General features: G+C 49.1%; 1 protein-coding gene and 1 long non-coding RNA gene across 2 annotated transcripts in view; one reads left to right on the top strand and one right to left on the bottom strand.

Annotated features, from left to right (window-relative positions):
* Window positions 1-20,709, top strand: part of CLCN6 (chloride voltage-gated channel 6) — a 36,637-nt gene extending 15,928 nt beyond the window's left edge. The window contains exons 12-23 of the mRNA XM_083453841.1: window positions 376-542; window positions 965-1,091; window positions 1,537-1,666; window positions 4,074-4,227; window positions 4,349-4,508; window positions 5,422-5,528; window positions 5,646-5,832; window positions 6,745-6,902; window positions 8,902-9,058; window positions 10,204-10,311; window positions 12,275-12,400; window positions 15,247-20,709. Of these exons, the coding sequence (XP_083309967.1) occupies window positions 376-542; window positions 965-1,091; window positions 1,537-1,666; window positions 4,074-4,227; window positions 4,349-4,508; window positions 5,422-5,528; window positions 5,646-5,832; window positions 6,745-6,902; window positions 8,902-9,058; window positions 10,204-10,311; window positions 12,275-12,400; window positions 15,247-15,327 (1,662 nt within the window). The 3' untranslated portion in view covers window positions 15,328-20,709. The remainder of the gene's footprint in view (window positions 1-375; window positions 543-964; window positions 1,092-1,536; window positions 1,667-4,073; window positions 4,228-4,348; window positions 4,509-5,421; window positions 5,529-5,645; window positions 5,833-6,744; window positions 6,903-8,901; window positions 9,059-10,203; window positions 10,312-12,274; window positions 12,401-15,246) is intronic.
* On the bottom strand, window positions 8,086-8,885 carry LOC310684033. The gene is made up of 2 exons (XR_014514671.1): window positions 8,738-8,885; window positions 8,086-8,270 (listed from the first exon to the last, which is right to left on the bottom strand). It is a non-coding gene; the product is annotated as an uncharacterized lncRNA (long non-coding RNA).
* Window positions 20,710-22,362: the final 1,653 nt, after the last annotated feature.

Below are 22,362 nucleotides of genomic sequence, written 5' to 3'. Positions count from 1 at the left end.
TGGGCCGAGGCCGTTTAGGGCTTTAAAGTTAGGTTCTTATTAGAAACAGTGCAGTTATTAAAAGTGGCCATGAAAATTAACAGCATGTCAGTACATAAAGCACAGGCTGTCGCTAGCCTCTGCAGGAAAGAAACGAGCATAACTTGCTAGCAACCCAGAGCGAAGATTTAACATAACAAGCAAGCACTTTTGAAAGTGACATGGAGTGGAAAACCCATCCCTTTAGCCAAAAAAGAGGTGGTGTCCTCTTTTTTCACTGTGCGCCTGCTTCTTGATTCCCCCCCCCCCTCCTTGAAGCATAAAATGAACCGGCCACACCTGCCTCATTTTCTCCCTTTTGACTCACCTGTTTCCCTTCCTTTCGACTCCCTCTAGTGCCCGGAATCTGACAAAAAATGCCACCTGTGGACGGCCGTGGACTTGGGCTTCTTCATCCTGATGGGGATCTTGGGCGGCCTCCTGGGGGCTACCTTCAACTGCATCAACAAGAGGCTTGCGAAGTACCGCATGAGGAACGTCCACCCCAAGCCCAAGCTGGTCAGGTACCTGCCCCCTTTACCCTGCCTGTCATTGTCGTCTTCTTGTTCTGCTGCTGCTACTGCTGTGTGTGTGTGTTTGCCAGACTGTTAATGAAGAAGGGGGTCAGGGTTGGGAGCCTTGACACATATTGGATGTGATGCCGGGTCAGTGGTCGGGGGGCATAGCCTGGGGAGGGTCGCCCAAGGGCCAGATAGGAAGTCCTAGGGAGCCACATCTGGTGTCCTCCAGATGTTTGGAACTACATCTCCCGTTTCCCCTCTCCTGGACTACCTTGGGACAACCTGTTGCGGGGATTTCTGTGGCTTCCCTGTGGAGGGACCGGTGGTGGGCGGCAGCAGCAGTGTGGAAGGTTGGGCGGCAGCAGCGAGCGGTTCTGAGCCACCGAATTCCCTTGCACGCTTCTCTTGCCTCTTCTCGCTTGCAGAGTCTTGGAGAGCCTGCTGGTGTGTCTAACGACCACCCTTGTGGTGTTTGTCGCTTCCATGGTTCTAGGGGAATGCCGGCCGCTGTCTTCCACCAACCACGGGGGCAACAGCTCTCTCGGCCTGCAGGTAAGAGCGAGAGCCGCAGGCCCTTTCCTTGAAGAGAGGGGTAAAAATGATGGCAGTGAACACATTCCTCAGCCCTTAGTTTTAAGTGCACATCCCTCGGTCCCTCTACTACCGACGCTCAGTGTGTGAGTGCTGTTCCTTTTTTATTTTATTTTTATTTTTATTTTTTCCCCAACATTTTCCCCCCAATTTTTTTTTAAACAAATAAACAAACATAAATCTCAACTGTATTAAAACCAAACTTGGTAACATTGTTAAGTGACTTCCTCATATCCCCCATTTGAATTTCAGTGTATATCATTTTAACGGTTTTCCAAAACCAATATTCTTATAAAATTAACTTAATCACTTAACATCTTTCTTTCTTTCCAATTCCGCATTAAACATATTAATTCATCCTTTTTTTAAAATGATTTTTAACTGTTTCTGTCTTGGTACGGGTTAGGATTCTTCATCTGACGAAGTGAATTCCAGCATTAAGACATTCTTCTGCCCAAACGACACTTACAACGACATGGCAACCCTTTTCTTTAACCCTCAGGAGTCTGCCATCCTGCAGCTTTTCCACCAGGAGGGTGAGTGGTCGCTGTGAGGAGCCCAGAGGGCATGTTGGCAGAGCAGCGAAAAAGGCTGCTGCTGGCTTCTTGAAAACCACACCCTGGATATTTTTGGGTGCTCAGGCTGTGAGTGTCATTGTAGCCAAAAGGGGGGGGGACACCAATGCACAGCATCATCCATGCCCAAGAGGAAGGATTCACAGGTGGGGTTTTGTGGGGAGAACCCCAAGGATTGTAAAAGCATAAAATATTCAGGGAAATACCGTATTTTTTGCTCTATAAGACTCACTTTTTCCCTCCTAAAAAGTAAGGGGAAATGTGTGGGCGTCTTATGGAGCGAATGCAGGCTGCGCAGCTATCCCAGAAGCCAGAACAGCAAGAGGGATTGCTGCTTTCGCTGCGCAGCGACCCCCCCTTGCTGTTCTGGCTTCTGAGATTCAGAATATTTTTTTTCTTGTTTGCCTCCTCCAAAAACTAGGTGCGTCTTGTGGTCTGGTGCGTCTTATAGAGCGAAAAATATGGTAATTCTCAGGCAGAATACCCCAAAATAGCACAGGAAGGACCAAGAGGATGCTGGCTAGCTGAGAAGTAGTGGGGTTGTCATGGCTGACTCTACACTGCAACATCTCCCATTAGTTTTGTTTTTCAGCTCTTGTTTTATCTATTAAACTTCCTATTGGACAGCTGCTGTTGTTACTTGCTGTTTACTAGATTAGTAGCTTATCTTAACAACTTACGGCGTGTTATACATAAAGCAGAGCTGCTATTACTCAGCTAGATGATTAGCCTTGCAGTGGTACCTCTGGTTACGAGCTTAATTCGTTCCGGAGGTCTGTTCTTAACCTGAAACTGTTCTTAACCTGAGGTACCACTTTAGCTAATGGGGCCTCTCACTGCCACAGCACTGCCAGCATGCTATTTCTTTTCTCATCCTGAGGTAAATTTCTTAACCCAAGGTACTACTTCCGGGTTAGTGGAGTCTGTAACCCGAGGTGTTTGTAACCCGAGGTACCACTGCACTACTAATTTACTAGCATACAGACTTACTGTGTCAAGAACAGCTACCAATGCTACTGTGGATTCACTAGACTATTGGAGTTGCTAGTAACTTACATATACGGTAGATTCTGGCGTATTAGGCGGCTGGGCGTATTAGACGACCCCCCCAAATTGGCAGCTGCAATTTGGGGATTTGTCTTATAAGCCCAGTCGCCTAATATGCTGGGCACCTCCACGCTGGGAGAAAGCCGCCCAGCGCGGAGCTGAGCCCACTGCTGCTGCTTCAGAGCTGCTGCCATAGCAGCGGGAGGCGGGCTCCACTCCGCGCTGCCCATACCCGGTGTATAAGACGACCCCTGACTTTTTAACCTCTTTTCCGGGGTTAAAAAGTCGTCTTTTACGCCGGAATCTACGGTAATGTCCAGTGAGTCTGTAAGCTAGTAAAGCAGAACTGCCATGGACCGCCCTAGAACAGCTCTTCTGAAAGTTAGGATTTTGTCGCCACGGCAGTACCACCTGTGTCCACTTCAGGGTGCTGTCAGTCCACATACATATTCACATAAACACAAAGACATTGCCATGTCCTTGGGTAATAGCTGATCAAGGCTGAAGATAATGCAGGGAATGGCAGGTGGTGTGAATGATACCCTTTCTGCAAGGGAACGGAAGGTAACTTTGCTGGTGCACACTTGAATATAGGAGAGAGGGATCAAGAAGACCTTAAGAAGCTTTTCTTCTCGTGAGCGAAAACTGCTTTTTAGAAGCTCACAGTTGAGATGGGGTCATTGAGAAGGCTGATATGGAGATAGGTAGGCACAGTTGCCATTAAAACATTGCAATTTTCAGGGCAGGATTTGGGTGTCTGTCTTTTGCCCAGAGTAGAGAATGCTTCTAGGGTAATTTCTCATGGAGCCTTACATAGACCCACACAAACCTGACTGGGGATTTAGAAAACAAAACCAAATGCTCGTCCTTATATAGACGGGTCTGGGGAACACCTGAGGGTCCCCCGGATGTTGCTGGGCTCTAGTGGGAAGGGTACGATAGGAGCTGGACTCCTGACACCATATGAGGCACTGAATGTTCTCCAGACCTCCTATAGAGCGATAAACAGCCAGTATTGAAATAACCTGAGTGCCTTAGGATGGCTTCTGTGGGTGGGAGTCTTCTTGGGGAGGCAAAGCTCTTGCTGAAAGAGGCGTGGCCTTTTACTTCAGTGGGCGGGGCTCCTGCTGGCTGCTACTTAAACCGCCTCTTTCCCCAGCCACTCTGAATAACCGGAGTGCTGTAAGACGGCTTCTGTGGGCAGGGTGCTTCTTTTGGGGCAGGGGGAGGAGCTCTTCCTGAACGGGGCGTGGCCTCTCGTGTCAGTGGGCGGGGCTCCTGCGGGCCGCCACCCAAGCCTCTTTCCCTGTTGTCTTTGCAGGTACCTTCAGCCCAGTCACCCTCTCCCTGTTCTTCCTCCTCTATTTCCTCCTTTCCTGCTGGACTTACGGGATTTCTGTGCCCAGCGGCCTCTTTGTCCCGTCGCTGCTTTGCGGGGCTGCCTTCGGACGCCTGGTGGCCAACCTCCTCAAAAGGTGCCTCCTCTGCTTCGCGCATGGCGCTACGGGGCAGGACCCCCCCTCCCTCTCTCCCCAGACCCTCCCTGCTTGTCTCCACTGCATCCTGACACCCTCCGCCTTGTCTTCTCTCCCCTAGTTACATCGGCCTGGACCACATCTACTCGGGGACCTTTGCCCTGATCGGGGCAGCTGCCTTCCTGGGAGGGGTGGTGCGCATGACAATCAGCCTCACCGTCATCCTGATCGAGTCCACGAACGAGATCACTTACGGGCTCCCCATCATGATCACGCTTATGGTGAGCCTGTTAGCAGGGGCACGAATCTTCCAACGGCTAGCGCAATTGCAAAGCTAAGCAGGGTTCGGTACGGTTTCAAATTGGGTGGGGGACTGTGTGTTGGGATACCTGCATTCAAGGGGGTTGGATTCGATGACCCTTGGGATCCCTTCCAGTTCTATGATCCTCCACTACCACCCCGTGGAACTACATCGGCATTTGTGCCAAGCCCCTTTGTAGGTGCGGTTTGCATCAGACCACAGATTGACAAAATGAGGGTTGCTGGACAGAAAGCCTCCTCAGCTACCCTGAGGACTTCACAGTGCAGAACTCCCTAATTCAGAAATGAACTGGCAACCAATGTAGGTGCTTTAAAATGTCTTCTATGAGATCTAGAAGCAACGCGGGTAGCGCTGTGCTCTAAACCACTGAGCCTCTTGGGCTTGCCGATCAGAAGGTTGGCGGTTCGAATCCCCACGATGGGGTGAGCTCTTGTTGCTCGGTCCCTGCTCCTGCCAACCTAGCAGTTCGAAAGCACGTCAAAGTGCAAATAGATAAATAGGTACCACTCTGGTGGGAAGGTAAATGACGTTTCTTTGATCTCTGGCTTCCATCACAGTTTCCTGTTGTGCCAGAAGCGGTTTAGTCCTGCTGGCCACGTGACCCGGAAAGCTGTCTGTGGACAAATGCCGGCTCCCTCGGCCTGAAAGCGAGATGAGCGCCACAACCCCATAGTTGCCTTTACCTTTACCTTATATGACATCTAAAGGGAGCCCCAGCCAGCAGTCTGGCCATTGTGGAAACCAATGGAGGTTTCCGAGTTGTCTCCAAGGTGTTCCCCATGTAGTATGCACTGCAGTGATCTAATTTGGAGGTTTTTCTCCTGTGTTTAGGAGCTTGTCGTACCAGCTCCTCCTCCTCCTCCTCTTTCCAGGTAGCCAAATGGACTGGAGACCTCTTCAACAAGGGTATCTACGACATCTACGTCAACTTGCGAGGGGTGCCGCTTCTCGAGTGGGAAACCAAGGCAGAAATGGACAAGTCAGTCCCCGATCTCAACAATCTTTAAGTTGTCCTGTGTTAAAATTGCTTGCTCTCTGTGCGTGTGTGTGTGTGTGTGTGCAACTTTCAAGCTTGCTTCTTTCTGATGTTCCCCAGGCTGAGAGCCAGCGACATCATGGAGCCCAACTTGATGTACGTTTACCCCCACACCCGGATCCAGTCCCTCGTCAGCATCTTGCGCACAACGGTTCACCACGCCTTCCCGGTGGTGACCGAAAACCGGGCGTACGAGAGGGAGTTCATGAAGTGGGACCAGCTGATCAGCAACAACATCAAGTTCAAGGTGGGTTCCGGTGCGGAGTCCCTTGTGGGGAACAAATTGAGTGCTTTCCTTGAGTATGGCAGCACCTAGATCTTTGGAACTCCTTGCCCATTGGTATGAGGCAGGTTGGAACTAGATGCGTTCCCTTACAACTCTACAACTCGCATGATTCTATCTTGTGATACAGTCATAGGTAAAGGTAAAGGTACCCCTGCCCGTATGGGCCAGTCTTGACAGACTCTAGGGTTGTGCGCCCATCTCACTCAAGAGGCCGGGGGCCAGCGCTGTCCGGAGACACTTCCGGGTCACGTGGCCAGCGTGACAAAGCTGCATCTGGCGAGCCAGCGCAGCACAGGGAACGCCGTTTACCTTCTCGCCAGTAAGCGGTCCCTATTTATCTACTTGCACCCGGGGGTGCTTTCGAACTGCTAGGTTGGCAGGCGATGGGACCGAGCAACGGGAGCGCACCCCGCCGCGGGGATTCGAACTGCCGACCTTTCGATCGGCAAGCCCTAGGCGCTGAGGCTTTTACCCACAGCGCCACCCGTGGTACAGTCATACCTCGGGTTGAATATGCTTCATGTTGAGCGCTTTTCAGTTGCGCTCTGCAGCAACCCGGAAGTAATGGAGCGCGTTACTTCCGGGTTTCGCCACTCATGCAAACGCTCAAAATGACGTCAAGCGCATGCGCAGAAGTGGTGAAAAGCGACGTGCGTATGCGCAGACGTGCCGTTGCTTGTTTCATTTGCTTCTGGATGTGAACAGGGCTCCGGAATGGATCCTGTTCGCATCCCGAGGTACCACTGTATTAATTCATCGGCCACCCAGTGCCTGGGCGAAGAGGAATGTTTTTCAAATTCCTCTTGGGAATGTCCGTAACGATGGATGATGGACGATGGACGTGATGAAACAGTGGCGGTTTATTTTTGCCAGAAATCCAGCATCCTCACCCGGGCCGGCGAGCAGCGTAAACGCAGCCAGTCCATGAAGTCCTACCCATCCAGCGAACTTCGCAACGTCTGTGACGACCACATCGCGACGGAGGAGCCTCCGGAGACAGAGGACATGTTGCAGCAGATGCTGGAGCGGAGGTGAGCAAACACGGAACGGGATGTGGGGGACATCTTTTTCAAGCTGAGTGCAACATTCCTTTAAAAAATCATTTTGTTTTTCAAATTAAAGTTTTGCGGTCAAGAGACATACAATATAAAAACCAGATTCCAAGGAATCTCCTGGACTTCCCTCCTCCCCTTTGTGGGTCCTGTTATTAATCATTTCCTCCTGGTGGTGCTGTGGGTTAAGCCACAGAGCCTAGGACTTGCTGATCAGAAGGTTGGCGGTTTGAATCCCTGCGACGGAATGAGCTCCCATTGCTCGGTCCCAGCTCCTGCCAACCCAGCAGTTCGAAAGCACATCAAAGTGCAAGTAGATAAATAGGTACCGCTCCGGCGGGAAGGTAAAGGGCGTTTCCGTGCGCTGCTCTGGTTTGCCAGAAGTGGCTTAGTCATGCTGGTCACATGACCTGGAAGCTGTACGCCAGCTCCCTCGGCCAATAAAGCGAGATGAGTGCTGCAACCACAGAGTTGGCCACGACTGGACCTAATGGTCAGGGGTCCCTTTACCTTTTACCTGCATCTTTTATGACAATCCAAGTCTTTTATCTCTCCATTGTGTCCAAAATTCACGCTTAAACTACAACTGATATTCCAATCCTACTAAGGACTTTAACTGTTCACAATGGTTTTTAAGATACGTTATAAATTCTCCCCATTCCTTATTAGAATTTTGGTCTTCCAGATTTCTGGCTCTTCTGGTCATTTTAGCCATTTAGGCATAATCCATCCACTTGATCTGCCATTCTTCTCTGGTATGGACTTTGTCTTCTTTCCATCTCTGGGCCAATAACATCCGTGCAGCCATGGTCACGTACATAAAGAGTATTTTCTGCTCCTTTGGGATTTCAGCACCTAGAATTCCTAAAAGGAAAGCTTCAGGTTTTTTTTAGAGAGAGTTATTTTAAACATTTTTTTTCAACTCATTATACATTGCTACCTTGGGTTAAGTACTTAATTTGTTCCGGAGGTCCGTTCTTAACCTGAAACTGTTCTTAACCTGAAGCACCATTTTAGCTAATGGGGCCTCCCACTGCTGCCGCGCTGCCGGAGCACGATTTCTGTTCTCATCCTGAAGCAAAGTTCTTAACCTGAAGCACTATTTCTGGGTTAGCAAAGTCTGTAACCTGAAGCGTATGTAACCCGAGGTACCACTGTCTGGAACAGTCTGGAACAGATTAATCCACTTTGCATTACTATCTATGGGGAAGTGCACCTTGGTTTTGGAATGCTTTGGTTTTGGAATGGACTTCCGGAACGGATTAAGTTTGAGAACCAAGGTACCACTGTAGTCTAAAGCATCTAGCAGGTGCTAGGCCGGTGAGTTTTTCATCTCAATGCCAGACACTTAGGGAGCTAGTTGTTGTTTAGTTGTTTAGTCGTGTCCGACTCTTCGTGACCCCATGGACCAGAGCACGCCAGGCACTCCTGTCTTCCACTGCCTCCCGCAGTTTGGTCAGACTCATGTTTGTAGCTTCGATAACACTGTCCAACCATCTCGTCCTCTGTCATCCCCTTCTTGTGCCCTCAATCTTTCCCAACATCAGAGTCTTTTCCAGGGAGTCTTCTCTTCTCATGAGGTGGCCAAAGTATTGGAGCCTCAGCTTCACAATCTGTCCTTCCAGTGAGCACTCAGGGCTAATTTCCTTAAGAATGGATATGTTTGATCTTCTTGCAGTCCATGGGACTCTCAAGAGTCTCCTCCAGCACCATAATTCAAAAGCATCAATTCTTCGGCGATCAGCCTTCTTTATGGTCCAGCTCTCACTTCCATACATCACTACTGGGAAAACCATGGCTTTAACTATATGGACCTTAGGGAGCTAGTGGGAGTGTGCAAATGTTTCAGGGGCTGACTGGTTGGCTGGCCTGAGCCGGCCCCTTTTTCCTGCAGGCACCCCTGCAATCCATCTCCAGAATGGCTTGCTCAATAATTACCTGTATGTTACCTGATCGACTCCTTCCCCCCCCATCCCAGGTACACCCCATATCCTAACCTTTACCCGGACCAGTCGCCCAGCGAAGAGTGGACCATGGAGGAGCGATTCCGGCCCCTGACCTTCCACGGCCTCATCCTGCGCTCGCAGCTGGTCACCTTGCTGGTGCGAGGAGTCTGTTACGCGGAGAATCAGTCGGTGAGTTGGCTCCGCTTATTGGATTACTTGGGCCTGCATTGGATTACTTGGGGCGACATTATCATGTACTGTGGAAGAGACCTTGCATTGACAGCGTCCCTGACGAGAGGTGTCCCTTCTCACCTGCACCTGAAGGGAAAAGATCCCCATGTTCCTGGCCCCCCCCCCCCGTGGATATTTGTCCTTTCTTTATTTAAACGATTAACATTTTTTATTGAGTTTCCCCAAGAAAATTCCTCTCCTGTCCTGTCTTGATATGTTTGAAACATCCATAGAGGACAAACTAGAACCCAAATTTTATCTTAAAAGAGCTGTTCTTTCTTTCAGCTCATTGGGAGTAGCTTATGAATGACGCGTGTGCCTGCACTGCATAATCTGATTTAAACTTTTTTATGTACAGTGGTACCTCTGGATGCGAACGGGATCCGTTCTGGAGCCCCGTTCGCATCCTGAAGCAAACGCAACCCACATCTGCGATTCATTTTGAGCGTCTGCGCATGTGCTAGTGGTGAAACCCGGAAGTATCGCACTCCGTTACTTCCAGGTCGCCATGGAGCGCAACCCAAAAATATTCATCCCGAAGCATATTTAACTCGAGGTATGACTGTAGTTTTACTGTACTGTTATTGGTACACTGTTCTGATTTAGTGACCGTATTTTTCGCTCTATAAGACGCACTGGACCACAAGACGCACCTAGATTTTGGAGGAGGAAAACAAGAAAAAAAATATTCTGAATCTCAGAAGCCAGAACAGCAAGAGGGATCACCGTGCAGTGAAAACAGCAATCCCTCTTGCTGTTCTGGCTTCTGGGATAGCTGCACAGCCTGCATTCGCTCCATAAGACGCACACACATTTTCCCTTCCTTTTTAGGAGGGAAAAAGTGAGTCTTATAGAGCAAAAAATACGGTATTTATTTAATCAACAGTGGTACGTACATATTTTTACAAATAAGTGGGGACGACTCTTCTCATTCAAAGATCAGAAATTCCCTCCCAGGACCCTAGAGGACAGTGGTCGTGCCCCAACTTCCCCCCAGCTTCCCTTGCAGTAGAAATTCACAGTCCAGGATTTCCTGTTCTCCACCACTTTTGATACGCCGTAGGATTTGATCTGTGTCCGCCTGACTGAGATTTGCCTTCCAGAGCACCAGCCAGCCTCGCCTTTCGTACGGCGAGATGGCGGAAGATTACCCTCGCTATCCCGACATCCACGATCTGGACCTCACACTTCTGAACCCCAGGATGATTGTGGTAAGGGCAAGAGGGTGTGCTTGCACAAATTTGTGGAGCAACAGAGGGCTCTTGCTTGCGAGTTTTCCATTGGGCCACATTGAGAACAGAATGCTGGACTAGATGGGCTAGTAATAATAATAATAATAATAATAACTTTTATTCATATCCCGCCCTCCCCAGCCGAAGCCGGGCTCAGAGCAGCTAACAACAGTAAAATGATAAAACATTATAAAATCATTATAAAATTAATTCCAATCAGATTAATGGCAACCACTGGGCTAGAGTTCTGTGAGGATTGCCAAAGGAGGGAGTCAGGCTGTGCCCTGACCAAAGGCCTGGTGGAACAGCTCTGTCTTGCAGGCCCTGCGGAAAGATGTCAAGTCCCGCAGGGCCCTAGTCTCTTGTGACATGACAGAGCGTTCCACCAGATCGGGGCCACAGCCCCCAAAGCCCTGGCTCTAGTTGAGGCCAGCCTAACCTCTCTGTGGCCTGGGACCTTCAGGATGTTTTTGTTTGAAGACCGTATTGCGTTAGATGGTACCAAACACCGAGCAAATTGGCAAAAATGTATAAATCGAAATCAAATAAATTTTCCCCTTTTTGTTTATCTCTCTGGGGAAGAGGCTTCTGCAAGTGGACTGGTAGATTCCAGCAGTGGAAGGAAATGGGACAAAGAACTAGCTGGCTGGTAAACACATAAGAACATAACAGGAGCCCTGAAGGACCAGGCCAGTGGACCATCTAGTCCATCCTGGGGGAGACTCACAAGCGGGACTCGAACCCAAGAGCCCTCTCCCCCTGAAAATGATATATCAGTGGTGCTGTGAGTTAAACCACAGAGCCTAGGACTTGCCGATAAGAAGGTCGGCGGTTCGAATCCCTGCGACGGGGTGAGCTCCCGTTGCTTGGTCCCTGCTCCTGCCAACCTAGCAGTTTGAAAGCACGTCAAAGTGCAAGTAGATAAATAGGTACCGCTCCAGCAGGAAGGTAAACGGTGTTTCCGTGCGCTGCTCTGGTTCTCCAGAAGCTTAGTCATGCTGGCCACATGACCCAGAAGCTGTACGCCGGCTCCCTCGGCCAATAAAGCGAGATGAGTGCCACAACCCCAGAGTCGGTCACGACTGGACCTAATGGTCAGGGGACCCATTACTTTTAACACGGAGTAAACTGGCAAGAATGTATAAATCTAAATCAAAGACGTGTTGGAAATGTAAAGAGAAAGAAGGTTCTTTTTATCATACGTGGTGGTCTTGTAGTAAGGTTAAAGCTTACTGGGAAATGACATATAACAAAAGGAAAAGGGTGTTTAAAATAACCTTTGTGGGAAAAAACACCCAGAAGCTTTTCTTTTGGGAATTCTAGGGAAAGAACTACCTAAAATGTATAGAAACTTGTTCATGTATGCTACTACAGTGGCAAGAATGTTACTTGCCCCCAAATGGAAAGAAGCAGAAGTCCCAGCAAAGGAAGAATGCATAGAAAAACTTATGGAATATGCAGAAATGGCAAAACTTACTGGAAAAATAAGAAATCAAGATAACAGTTTTTTAAATAAAAGAATGGAAATGGTTTATTGAATACAGTAGTTGCAGATAAATTATAAACAGATAAGAACATTGGCAGGGTTATTGTAATAACCTGCAGTTTCATAAGAATATATATTTAGAGAAGGCGAATAAATGAGCAAATTCAGTTAATTAGGATATGCAGAAGATATTAAAAACAAATTTAAGGAACCGCAGAAAGAGGGGGAAGGAAGTCAGGTTTTGAAATGTCAGAATGATTGTAAAATCAGTGAAACGTATAAACTTGAAAAGTACAAAATAAAAAATAATATATAAACAGGCAAAAATAATAATAGATGGGCTATTGGTCTGATCCAGCCGGCTCTCCTGAGCTTATTACAAAAGTGCTTCTTGCTGCATTCTTGCTGGGTTGCTTTTGATGACCTCCCCCCGTGTCTGCTTAACTCCTCTGGCAGGACATCACGCCTTACATGAATCCCTCCCCTTTCACGGTTTCGCCGAATACTCACGTCTCGCAAGTCTTCAACCTCTTCCGGACGATGGGGCTCAGGCATTTGCCCGTGGTGAATGCTGTTGGGGAGGTGAGTTTAACCTGTACATACTGTCTTTGGGAAGAATTCTGCAACTGGGTCTGGCTGTAACTTTTCTCCCACCACTTCCTCTCCCACCTAGTTAGGTTTGTGCCAAGAGTTTAAAATCCATAGGCCGTCTTGCTGGAGAATCCAGGGCAGGCATCCCCAGACTCAGCCCTCCAGCTGTTTTGGGACTACAACTCCCATCATCCCTAGCTAACAGGACCAGTGGTCAGGGATGATGGGAATTGTAGTCCCAAAACAGCTGGAGGGCCGAGTTTGGGGATGCCTGAGCTTTAAGGCAAATGTGTCTGCCTAATAACCACCACTAGATGTTGCTGTGCTCCAGAACAAACAATCCCAACATACAGTGCAGAGCATAGGAGGGCCAGTTTGTAGTATGCCTGGTATGTTCCCCAAACTTGGGTCTCCGCCTTCTTTTGCAGTGTGGAGAGCCAGTGTGGTGTAGTGGTTAAGAGCGGTAGTCTCCTAATCTGGGGAACCGGGTTTGCGTCTCCGCTCCTCCACATGCAGCTGCTGGGTGACCTTGGGCCAGTCACACTTCTCTGAAGTCTCTCAGCCCCACTCACCTCACAGAGTGCTTGTTGTGGGGGAGGAAGGGAAAGGAGAATGTTAGCCGCTTTGAGACTCCTTAAAGGGAGTGAAAGACGGGATATCAAATCCAAACTCTTCTTCTTCTTCTTCTTCTTGCACTACACTTCCTATCATCCCTGACCCTTGGTCCTGCCAGCTAGGGATGATGGGAGTTGTAGTCCAAGAACAGCTGGAGACCCAAGTTTGGGAAACCCTGGGCTAGATGATCCTGGCATAAACTGCTAGCAGATGTACGGAGGCAAAGGACTGGGTGGCTCTCCCAAGAAATGGGTCCCCCACGTGGGCAGTATTGCCCTATGGGGGTTGGTTGGATTACCGCATTTTTCGCCCTATAGGACGCACCGGCCCATAGGACGCACCTAATTTTTTTTGGGGGGGGGGGGATAAAGGGAAAAAAATTTATTCCCCCCCCAGCCGCGAGGGAAGCCCAAGCTTTTAAAAACGCACCTACCGTAGTTTTTAGAGGAGAAAAGGATATCTTCCTGAAGCGCGGGGGGCTCTGCTTCAGAGTGCCCAGCGCTTGCGGCAGGCTGCGGATATCTTACCGAAGTGTGTGGCACTCTGCTTCAGAGTGCCCAGCGCTCCGGGCGGCAGGCTGCTATCCGCAGCCTAGGGAGCCCTGCAGGAACTCCCGCGGGCTCCCCAGGCTTGCTGATAGCTTCCTGAAGCCTGGAGAGCGAGAGGGGTTGGTGCGCACCGACCCCTCTCGCTCTCCAAGCTTCAGCGGAAGCCTGCATTTGCCCCATAGGACACACACAGATTTCCCCTTCATTTTTGGAGGGGAAAAAGTGCGTCCTATAGGGTGAAAAATACGGTACCTAGGGTGTTGCCGGAGGTATAAATGACTATCAGAGTCTGAAAAGCTGGTACCTTTAGATCAAGCTTAACAATGTTGTTGAATTAATTAAACAAAATATATTTTATTGAATTTTGAGGAAATGTGTAATTAACTGTTTTATTGTGTTGCTATCTTCCTTAGTAGGGACGCGGGTGGCGCTGTGGTCTAAACCACAGAGCCTGGGACTTGCCGATCAGAAGGTCGGCGGTTCGATTCCCTGTGACGGGGTGAGCTCCCGTTGCTCGGTCCCTGCTCCTGCCCACCTAGCAGTTCGAAAGCACGTCAAAGTGCAAGTAGATAAATAGGTACCACTCCGGCGGGAAGGTAAACGGCGTTTCCCTGCGCTGCTCTCATTCACCAGAAGCGGCTTAGTCATGCTGGCCACATGACCCGGAAGCTGTACGCCAGCTCCCTCGGCCAATAAAGCGAGATGGGTGCCACAAGCCCAGAGTCGGCCACGACTGGACCTAATGGTCAGGGGTCCCTTTACCTTTACCTTTATCTTAGTGGGTCATGCAAACCACTATTCTGAATAATATACTACAATAATATACTACAATAGAATAATATGCCACAATGCGCTAGGTTATCCTGCAATGAGCTAGCAGGTGTTAGGAGGCATAAGTCTGCCTGTCTTCTGGGTCTTTGGGGCTGCAGTTCCCACAAGCCTCAGACAACGTAGTTCAGATTCATGGAGGGAGGGCCAGATGAATTTACAGTTGTACCTTGGAAGTCGAACAGCTTAATTCCCGAACGATTTGGCTCTCGAACGTCGCAAACCCGGAAGTGACTGTTCCGGTTTGCAAACTGCTTTTGGAAGCCAAACGTCCGATGGGGCTTCCGATTGGCTGCAGGAGCTTCCTGCAGCCAATCAGAAGCTGCACTTTGGTTTTCGAACGTTTTGGAAGTCAAACGGACTTCCGGAACAGATTTCATTCGACGTCCAAGGTATGACTGTCTCTATCTTTCTAGGCAAAATGCTCTTGCACTGGCAAATTAGAACTTCCGTGTTCAGAACTTCCATGTCTGGACAGTTCAGACCAGGCCCGAGGGCAGCTCTACAGAGAGCACATTGCAGTCTTCAGGTCCTGGGCTGCTGGACTGTTTATTTAATAAAATATATGCATTGCTTGATTATACAAAAAAATAAAGAAAGAACAAAAACTTTAAGCAGTTTACAAAGAGAATAAAACAAAGTTACCGGAAGGCTTGTCTAAACAAAAACGTTTTTAGCAAGGGTTGAAAAGAGCAACGGCGCATGCCTGGTATCAGTAGGCAGGGAGTTCCACTGTGTAGAAGCTGCCACACTAAAAGATGGACAAGATGAGCCTTTGCTCTGATCCAGCCACCTCCATAACATTGGTTTACCCTGCCCTCTTTTTCTCCCGCCGCCTCTTCGCAGATCGTTGGCATCATCACGCGCCACAACCTGACCCACGAATTCCTGCAGGCCAGGCTACGACAGCACTACCGGACCATCTGACCCCTCCGCTCCCGCCACCCAAGCCGCCGCTTCGGATCCCGCGTGGCCCCCGGGTCACCTTCGTGCACTTTAAAGGCAACAAAAGCGGACCGGCTTCTTTCTCACTGGGGGGAGCCCCCCCAGTGACCTCTCAGGGGGCTGGAAGACTCTGGGAGTTGTGGTCTGAACGCTTGCCGGCTCATCTTGGGGGCTCGCTCACCTGCTGCCCCAATTGGCTTCCGATCGGCATCGTCCCGACATTTCACCGCCCCGCCGGCATGATTCATATCAATGCCATATTCCAGATGGAAGGAACACCTGTCCTTTTCTTTTCTCCTCTCCTTGCCTTATATCCTAAAACCAGGTGTTAACCATCTCGAAAGACTCAGAAGACCAATGCAGCACTTAGCCGCTATATCTCAAGCTTGGGCCAGCAATTTCCTCCTTTTTCGCATTCGTAGTTTCAGTAAGGCTAAGAAGAAGAGACACTTTTTTCTTTTCTTTTTTACCGGAGACTCTGGAATTCTCTGCGTGGAATTTTCATTTTCATTCCACTTAACTGCACTTTTGAGTTGTTGTTTTCTCGGCTAGAGGCTGGGATCCTTGATGTTTGGGGGTGGGGGAAAGTCTCCACTTGAGTGAATCAAACCCTTGATCCTTAATTATATTTTTTTGGGGGGGAGGGGAGGTTATAGGTGCATATGGAAGGGAACGAACAATCGTGCCACTGAAAGTAAGTGTATGTTGGGGTGTGTTTGTGTGTGTTAGTGAAAGGCAGCATTTGCCTCTTGGGAGTGTGAGGAAAGCCGCATGGGTCAGTTTTGCAGGGGTTTGGCAGCTGGAGTGCCGTGGGTTTGCTTGCACCTACAATCCTCCAGGCATTGCTGGACTACAACTCCCATCACCTCTGACCACTACTGGCTGCTGGAAGTTGTAGTCCAGCACCTGAAAGGAGTCACAGAGTCACCAACCCTGCCTTGAAGACCCAAGATGGAGCAGGTGTGTGCATACAGAACAGATTCGGGTCTCCTAGCTCTCTAAAGGCTTGATTTTTTAAAAGAATAAGTCAGCACCCTGAATTGGACATTGGGGCCTCAAATTATCTCTTCCCGGGCCATCTTAGGTTGGCATTGTAGTATAGAAGCTTTAGAGCAGAGGGTTGGAACCTGTGGCCTTCCAGATGTTGGGACTACAACTCGCATCATCCCTGGCCCCGGGGCTGATGGGAGTTGGGAGTCCAGTGGCCTCTGGAGGGCAAAACCCCGCTCTTGAGGGAGAGAGACATTGGGAGTGGAGCTGAACCAGTTTGTCTGAAGGGTTTCCAGTACACAGTAGGCTTGATGGCCGGTGGCGGTTCAGCATCACTGAGAAGAATCTCACTTGCCTTGCGGGTGGCTGGCTGGCACCCTGCCGCAGACATTTTGCAGGGAAAGTCAAGCTCATTGGTGAAAGTTTCCCCTAATCAAACCCACTGGTGATTGGCACCCGTAATTCCTACCTGTCTCAGCCCCTTAAACTGCCACCAGCTGGTCGCTCCATACCAGGCTGCTGCCACTGTGTAGAAAACCAAGCTTAAATATATTTCTGGAGTGTTTAAAGGTTTTCTCCTGCATGCGCCAGGCATCTAGCAGCAATTCCCTAAGCAAACACGAGCAGGTCACTTCTATTGGGACAACAGCTCTGTCGCTACAGAGCGGCCAATTTGCAGCGTGGCCCTGCCATGTCCCCTCAAATCTACCCATGACACATCTGGTTGGGTTTGTTTGACACCCCCACACCCCACGGCAGATCTCCAATCTTTCCCTTCCTCCTGCAAGTGATCGTAAGGACAGCTGGGGAATTCAGTCGTCCGAACAGTAGATCTCCAGGGGGTGTCCCTGAGAATCCAGTTTTCATAGAAAGACTTCCCTTTAACTAGCAAGTCTTGAAAAGTTGCAATTGTGATACCCAGTTCAGGAGCGAAATAGGATGTTTTTTTTTGCAAGGGGTGGGGGTGGGGGACTGTCTGCAGCAGTTCCAGGAGCACTTGAGAGAGTTCATGTAATTGCAGAGTCACCTCAAGCCAGCCCAGGCTGGTCTGGGGCTTCTCGCAAGCCCCATCTCGGCTGCCCCCTTCGCAGTTATTCCAGCGGACTCCTGCCTCTGAAGGTTTTTCCCCCCTGTTCTTGCTTCTGCTAAATCTCTCCGGTTTGGAAAGGTGACAGCCCTGATGCTGATGGTCTTGATAAAGCACAGTCGTGGAGTGTGGATTTTGCAGGTTTTTTCTTCCCAGGCCGAACAGCCGGAGAGAAAATGCATTCCAAGAAAAGGACCCCTACAGCTCTGCCTGCACACAAAAATAAAACAAAATCCTCCTTCCATGTAACCCCACCTGTTAAAACCTGTTCTGTGCCACAAGGCAGGCAGGGAAGGAATCGCTTTGAGCGTCTCACCCCATCACAACCTTGTCGGTGTCTTTAAAACCAAAACGTGGGCTGCCTCCAATGTTAGTTTTACTTACAAGTAGTCCTGCTGAAATTAATAGGTTCAGGCCTGTGAATTTCAGTGGGTCTACTCTCAGCTGGATGCAACCCTGTGTTTGTGGACCCCTCCCTCTTTTAAACCATTCTGTGCCAATGACACTAATTCAGGCATTTCCTGTCTTCTGAAATTATATGTGTGCATTTGGGCTCCTGGGGTGTAGCTGGGGGGGGGGGGTAGGACACAGTGCCTGCTTTCGAGTACTGATTTCATCTCCTTGAACCAAGAATGCCCTGTGTGTGTATGTGTGTGTGTAAATGTGCAATGTGTGTTTAAAATGTGTAAAGTCTGTCTCTGCATAGCTCTTTGTGATTGTGTGGTGGTACGTGTGGGGTTTTGTTTTTCTAAGGGAAGGAAAATCAGAACCAGGTCCTCCTCTCTGTCCCTCTAAATCCATTGAAAGACTTCAGCTGTTTTCTGCTTCTCAGACCCACTGCTTTATTCCTTTGACCCCTTGAGGAGGAGGAACGAAGGAGGGCAGTCCACATCTTTAAACCTTAATTTGGCCCTGGCATTTTCTGGTTGCAGCAGGTATCAGCTCAGCCCTGCAAACCACTTTATTATCTCTCTCTCTCTTAGCTGGGGCATAATCAACTTTCTTCCTAAGCCTGTGTCCTTGACGGCAACTACTACTCTTAAATTGCTAAGCTCTTACCAAAAAAAAAAAAAAAAAAAGTTGCCACAAGTTTGAACCTCTCTGATACTTATTGATCTGCAAGCCGTGTTAAAAAGTGGGAGAGTTGAAGATTTCATTTGCACTAAATGACATGTCTGTGGTTTGTTGGGGGGGGCATGTGTGATTTTTCGTGCTGCCCCCTTGTGAAAGGGAAGGGGCTGCCACCCCCCCCCCGAAGTCCAGCAGCCTGGCACCTGACAGCCGCAGCATCGTTGACATCTTGACTTTACAGCCAGTTAAGTGAGCTGTTTTGCCACTTCTCTGCAAAGCTTGCCCAGAACGTTTCGGGTTTCTTCCTTCACTGCGATCTCGTAAGATGTCGAACCAATTAAGGACTGTCTTCCCCAACTCCCCAGAGCTGTTGGCTCGAAGGAGCTTGACAATACATTTCTGTGTTTCGAGCCGATTTATTTGTTTTTGGCATCCTGGCGATGGCCAGATCAAGCGATGCTGCTTCATTTTGAAACCAGTGGCTTTAGGACTCCTGTCCTGAGGAGTGTCAGCTATCCTGACAGGGCAGCTGTGCTCTCTCTGTCTCTCTCTCTCTAAGGGATCTTTCTTCTTCTTCCCTATCATGTTGAAAAGTTCCACTGTTCTCGCACATGCCGACAAGGGGCTTGTTAGCGGAGCTAAGATACAGAGCTGCAATGTGTCTTGGTTTCTTGCTAGGTGATGCCCTTGTGATTGCTGGGCTTCTCGTGGGCTTGAGATTGCTGAGATTTTTGTGCAGGGGGAATTTTGTGGGCGGGGGGTTGTAGTGTGTGTGTGTGTGTGTTTTTCGGGTTTGGGGAGAAAGGGGTATATCATGATGGTGTGCATTTGTTGGCATGCGTGGTAGGGGAGGGGCATGTGAGTTTTTGCTCTCACGCTGTTGTCCAAAGAACCATCGCTTAAGGCGAGACTTAAGTTCCTAAGCTGAGCTTGGTTCCAGCCTATTCACTTCCCTCCGATAGACGCCCTTTTCTCTGTCTCTTACTTTCCGGTCGTGCCTTCTGAGTTTATTCAACTAAGTTTTTAAAAAAGGGTGTGTGTGTAACCCATGCAACAATGGCTTTGTGTTCCTGTGTTATCAGGGGGAGTCTTGAACGGATAGAATCTATGCCGATTAATGCCTGCCACCGCCAAACTCTGTGCCCTCTGCAGTTCGCTGAGGTGTGTGCATGTCTTGCCTTTAGCTAGATGCACATTTTAAAAATGCGCGTAGCCCAACATCCACACACATTTGGCGCTGACCACTTCCCACCACCGCCAAATGCCTCTTATCCAAAACAAAGCAACAGGAAAGTTTTTGCTTTTCTAGGTCCGTCCCGAATAATTCTGGGAGCATCTCATCCCCGCCAACTCTTTCGTTTTTAAAGGAGGAAGCAGGCAGAATCTACTCGATGCTTTTCATTTTGCGAAGTTCAACTATAGGGGAGAAAAGGGTTTACTGCAGACGTGGGGAACCTTTGCCCCCCCAGATGTTGACGAACTATAAGCCCAAGCAAATGGCCAGGGGTGATGGGGGGTTGCTGTTCAGCCAACCGCCTGGAAGGCCAGAGGTTCTTCACACCTGGTTTGCCCAGAAAGCAACACTTTTGTCCCGCGTTGCAAGAGGATTTTTTCCATCTGGCGGATTGAAAGTCAGTGATGCAGACTTGCTAGCCTCCCTGTCTCAAATGTGCCACTCAAACCCTCATTTCCGAAATGGTCACCCCAGACTGCTTGAGGTCTGCTGATGGCTTGGCCAAAGCTTGGCACCCCCCCTTCTCTCTCTCCCCCCACCCCTGGTCAAGCCTAGACTCCCAAACAGACAGAAGGCCCTTAAACCCTCAGATCAGTGTTAAGCTTGAGCCCAGGGCAGAGAAATCTGGAGCAAATATTCATGCGTTCTGCTTTTCACTGCCCACTCTGGTCTCTAAAACAGTATTAAATTGCCATATCAAGGCATAACCCCTATCTCATTCCTCCACGTCGCAGTGCATTCCCCTGGTAAACCCTCTCGATGTTTTCTCCAATCTAATTTGTGTTTATTTTTTTCCCTGAGGGGAGTGTTTGTGACCAAATGATGGGAATTAATTCTGTTGTGTATATAATTATTATTTTTTATTTTTTTAAAAAATGAGTGAGATAATAATTATTTGTGTTTGACCACCTGTAGTGTTTAACCATGGCCATCCTCTTTGGGGGGGGGGGAAAGAAAGAAAATAAATTAAATTCCTCCCGTACATCTGTCTTCAAGGATCTTTTGTGATGACCATTTCCTTCTGTTGCGCATCACTTTCCTAGTTGCTTGGCTTCCTTCGGCCACCTGGGCATAGAAGAAAGCAGTAGCTCTGTTGCTTAGAGCACCTGTTTTGCAAGCAGAATGTCCTGGGTTTGATCAGTGGCAGATGGAAAACCTTGAGAGCCTCTGCCAGTCAGTGTAGAGAATATTGAGCTAGATCGACTGATGGGATGACACAACTTCCCATGGTTCTGTTTAAATCATCCTGTTACCCGGAGCCATGAGGACTAGAATCTTGTGTTACATGTTAGCAGAAGGACCATAGCTCAGTTGTAGAGCACCTGCTTTGAACATAGTGGTGCATGCTCTAGTTATCTCCCGCTGGGACTACTGCAATGCGCTCTACGTGGGGCTACCTTTGAAGGGGACCCAGAAACTACAATGAATCCAGAATGCAGCAGCTAGACTAGTGACTGGGAGTGGCAGCCGAGACCATATAACACTGGTCCTGAAAGACCTACATTGGCTCCCAGTACGTTTCCGAGCACAATTCAAAGTGTTGGTGCTGACCTCGAAAGTCCTAAACGGCCTCGGTCCAGTATACCTGAAGGAGCGTCTCCACCCCCATCGTTCAGCCCGGACACCGAAGTCCAGCTCCAAGGGCCTTCTGGCAGTTCCCTCCCTGCGAGATGTGAGGTTACAGGGAACCAGGCAGAGGGCTTTCTCAGTAGTGGCGCCCTCCCTGTGGAACGCCCTCCCATCAGATGTCAAGGAAATAAACAACGATCTGACTTTTAGAAGACATCTAAAGGCAGCCCAGTTTAGGGATGTTTTTAATGTTTGGTGTTTTATTGTGTTTTTAATGTTCTGTTGGCAGCCGCCCAGAGTGGCTGGGGAAACCCAGCCAGATGGACAAGGGTATAAATAAAAAAAATATTAAGTTATTATTATTATAGGAGGTCCCAGCTATAATCTCAGGCAGGTCTGGGAAAGGTTTTCCGAACTGGATGGACCAATTGTCTGACTTCCAGTGTTCCTAATGTGTTGATCTCACATAGCATCCCCTCTCTTTGCCCTAAAAAAAGTCAGTGAGCAGCCAGCTGCCTCTGGGAAGATTGCAGGCCAAGAACAAAGGCAACTCTCTATCTCAAGCTGTTGACCCCCAGCACTTGATATTCAGTGGTACACTGCCTCTAATATTGGGTCTCTAATTATAAAGCAGGGCTGAGGTCCCCGTTTCAAGTTGAGGGCCAGATTTCTTTCTGGGCAGGCTACTGAGGGCCACATGCCAGGGACAGGTGGGCTTGGGGTGAAAGTAGACGGAGCAACAAATGTAAATTTTACCATGTGTACAATAGGCTGCCTTCTACACTCTTCACCCTCCATTCAGACAAGCAAGAGGCATAACCACCATTTAAGGACACATTGCAACCCAGCAGAAACACAAAGCAGGGTCTGTAAGGGGTGTGGCCTGAGTAGAATGGGGTGTGGCCTATTTGGAGAGGGGTGTGGCTTGGGGAGGAGCATTCCAAGGACCAGGTGAACTCTCAGGAAGAGGAGTCTCGTATCACTCCCAACCTTGAGGTCTTTTTACCTGCAGTCGCCAGAGAACGCAAGTATATACAGGCTAGTAATCATACAAGGGCTGCGCAGA

The sequence above is a fragment of the Podarcis tiliguerta genome (assembly GCF_965153285.1).
Source record: "Podarcis tiliguerta genome assembly, chromosome: 8".
NCBI classification, from domain to species: Eukaryota; Metazoa; Chordata; class Lepidosauria; order Squamata; family Lacertidae; genus Podarcis; species Podarcis tiliguerta.
Note: the sequence above shows the minus strand (reverse complement) of the source record. Positions and strands in the feature narration are given on the sequence as shown.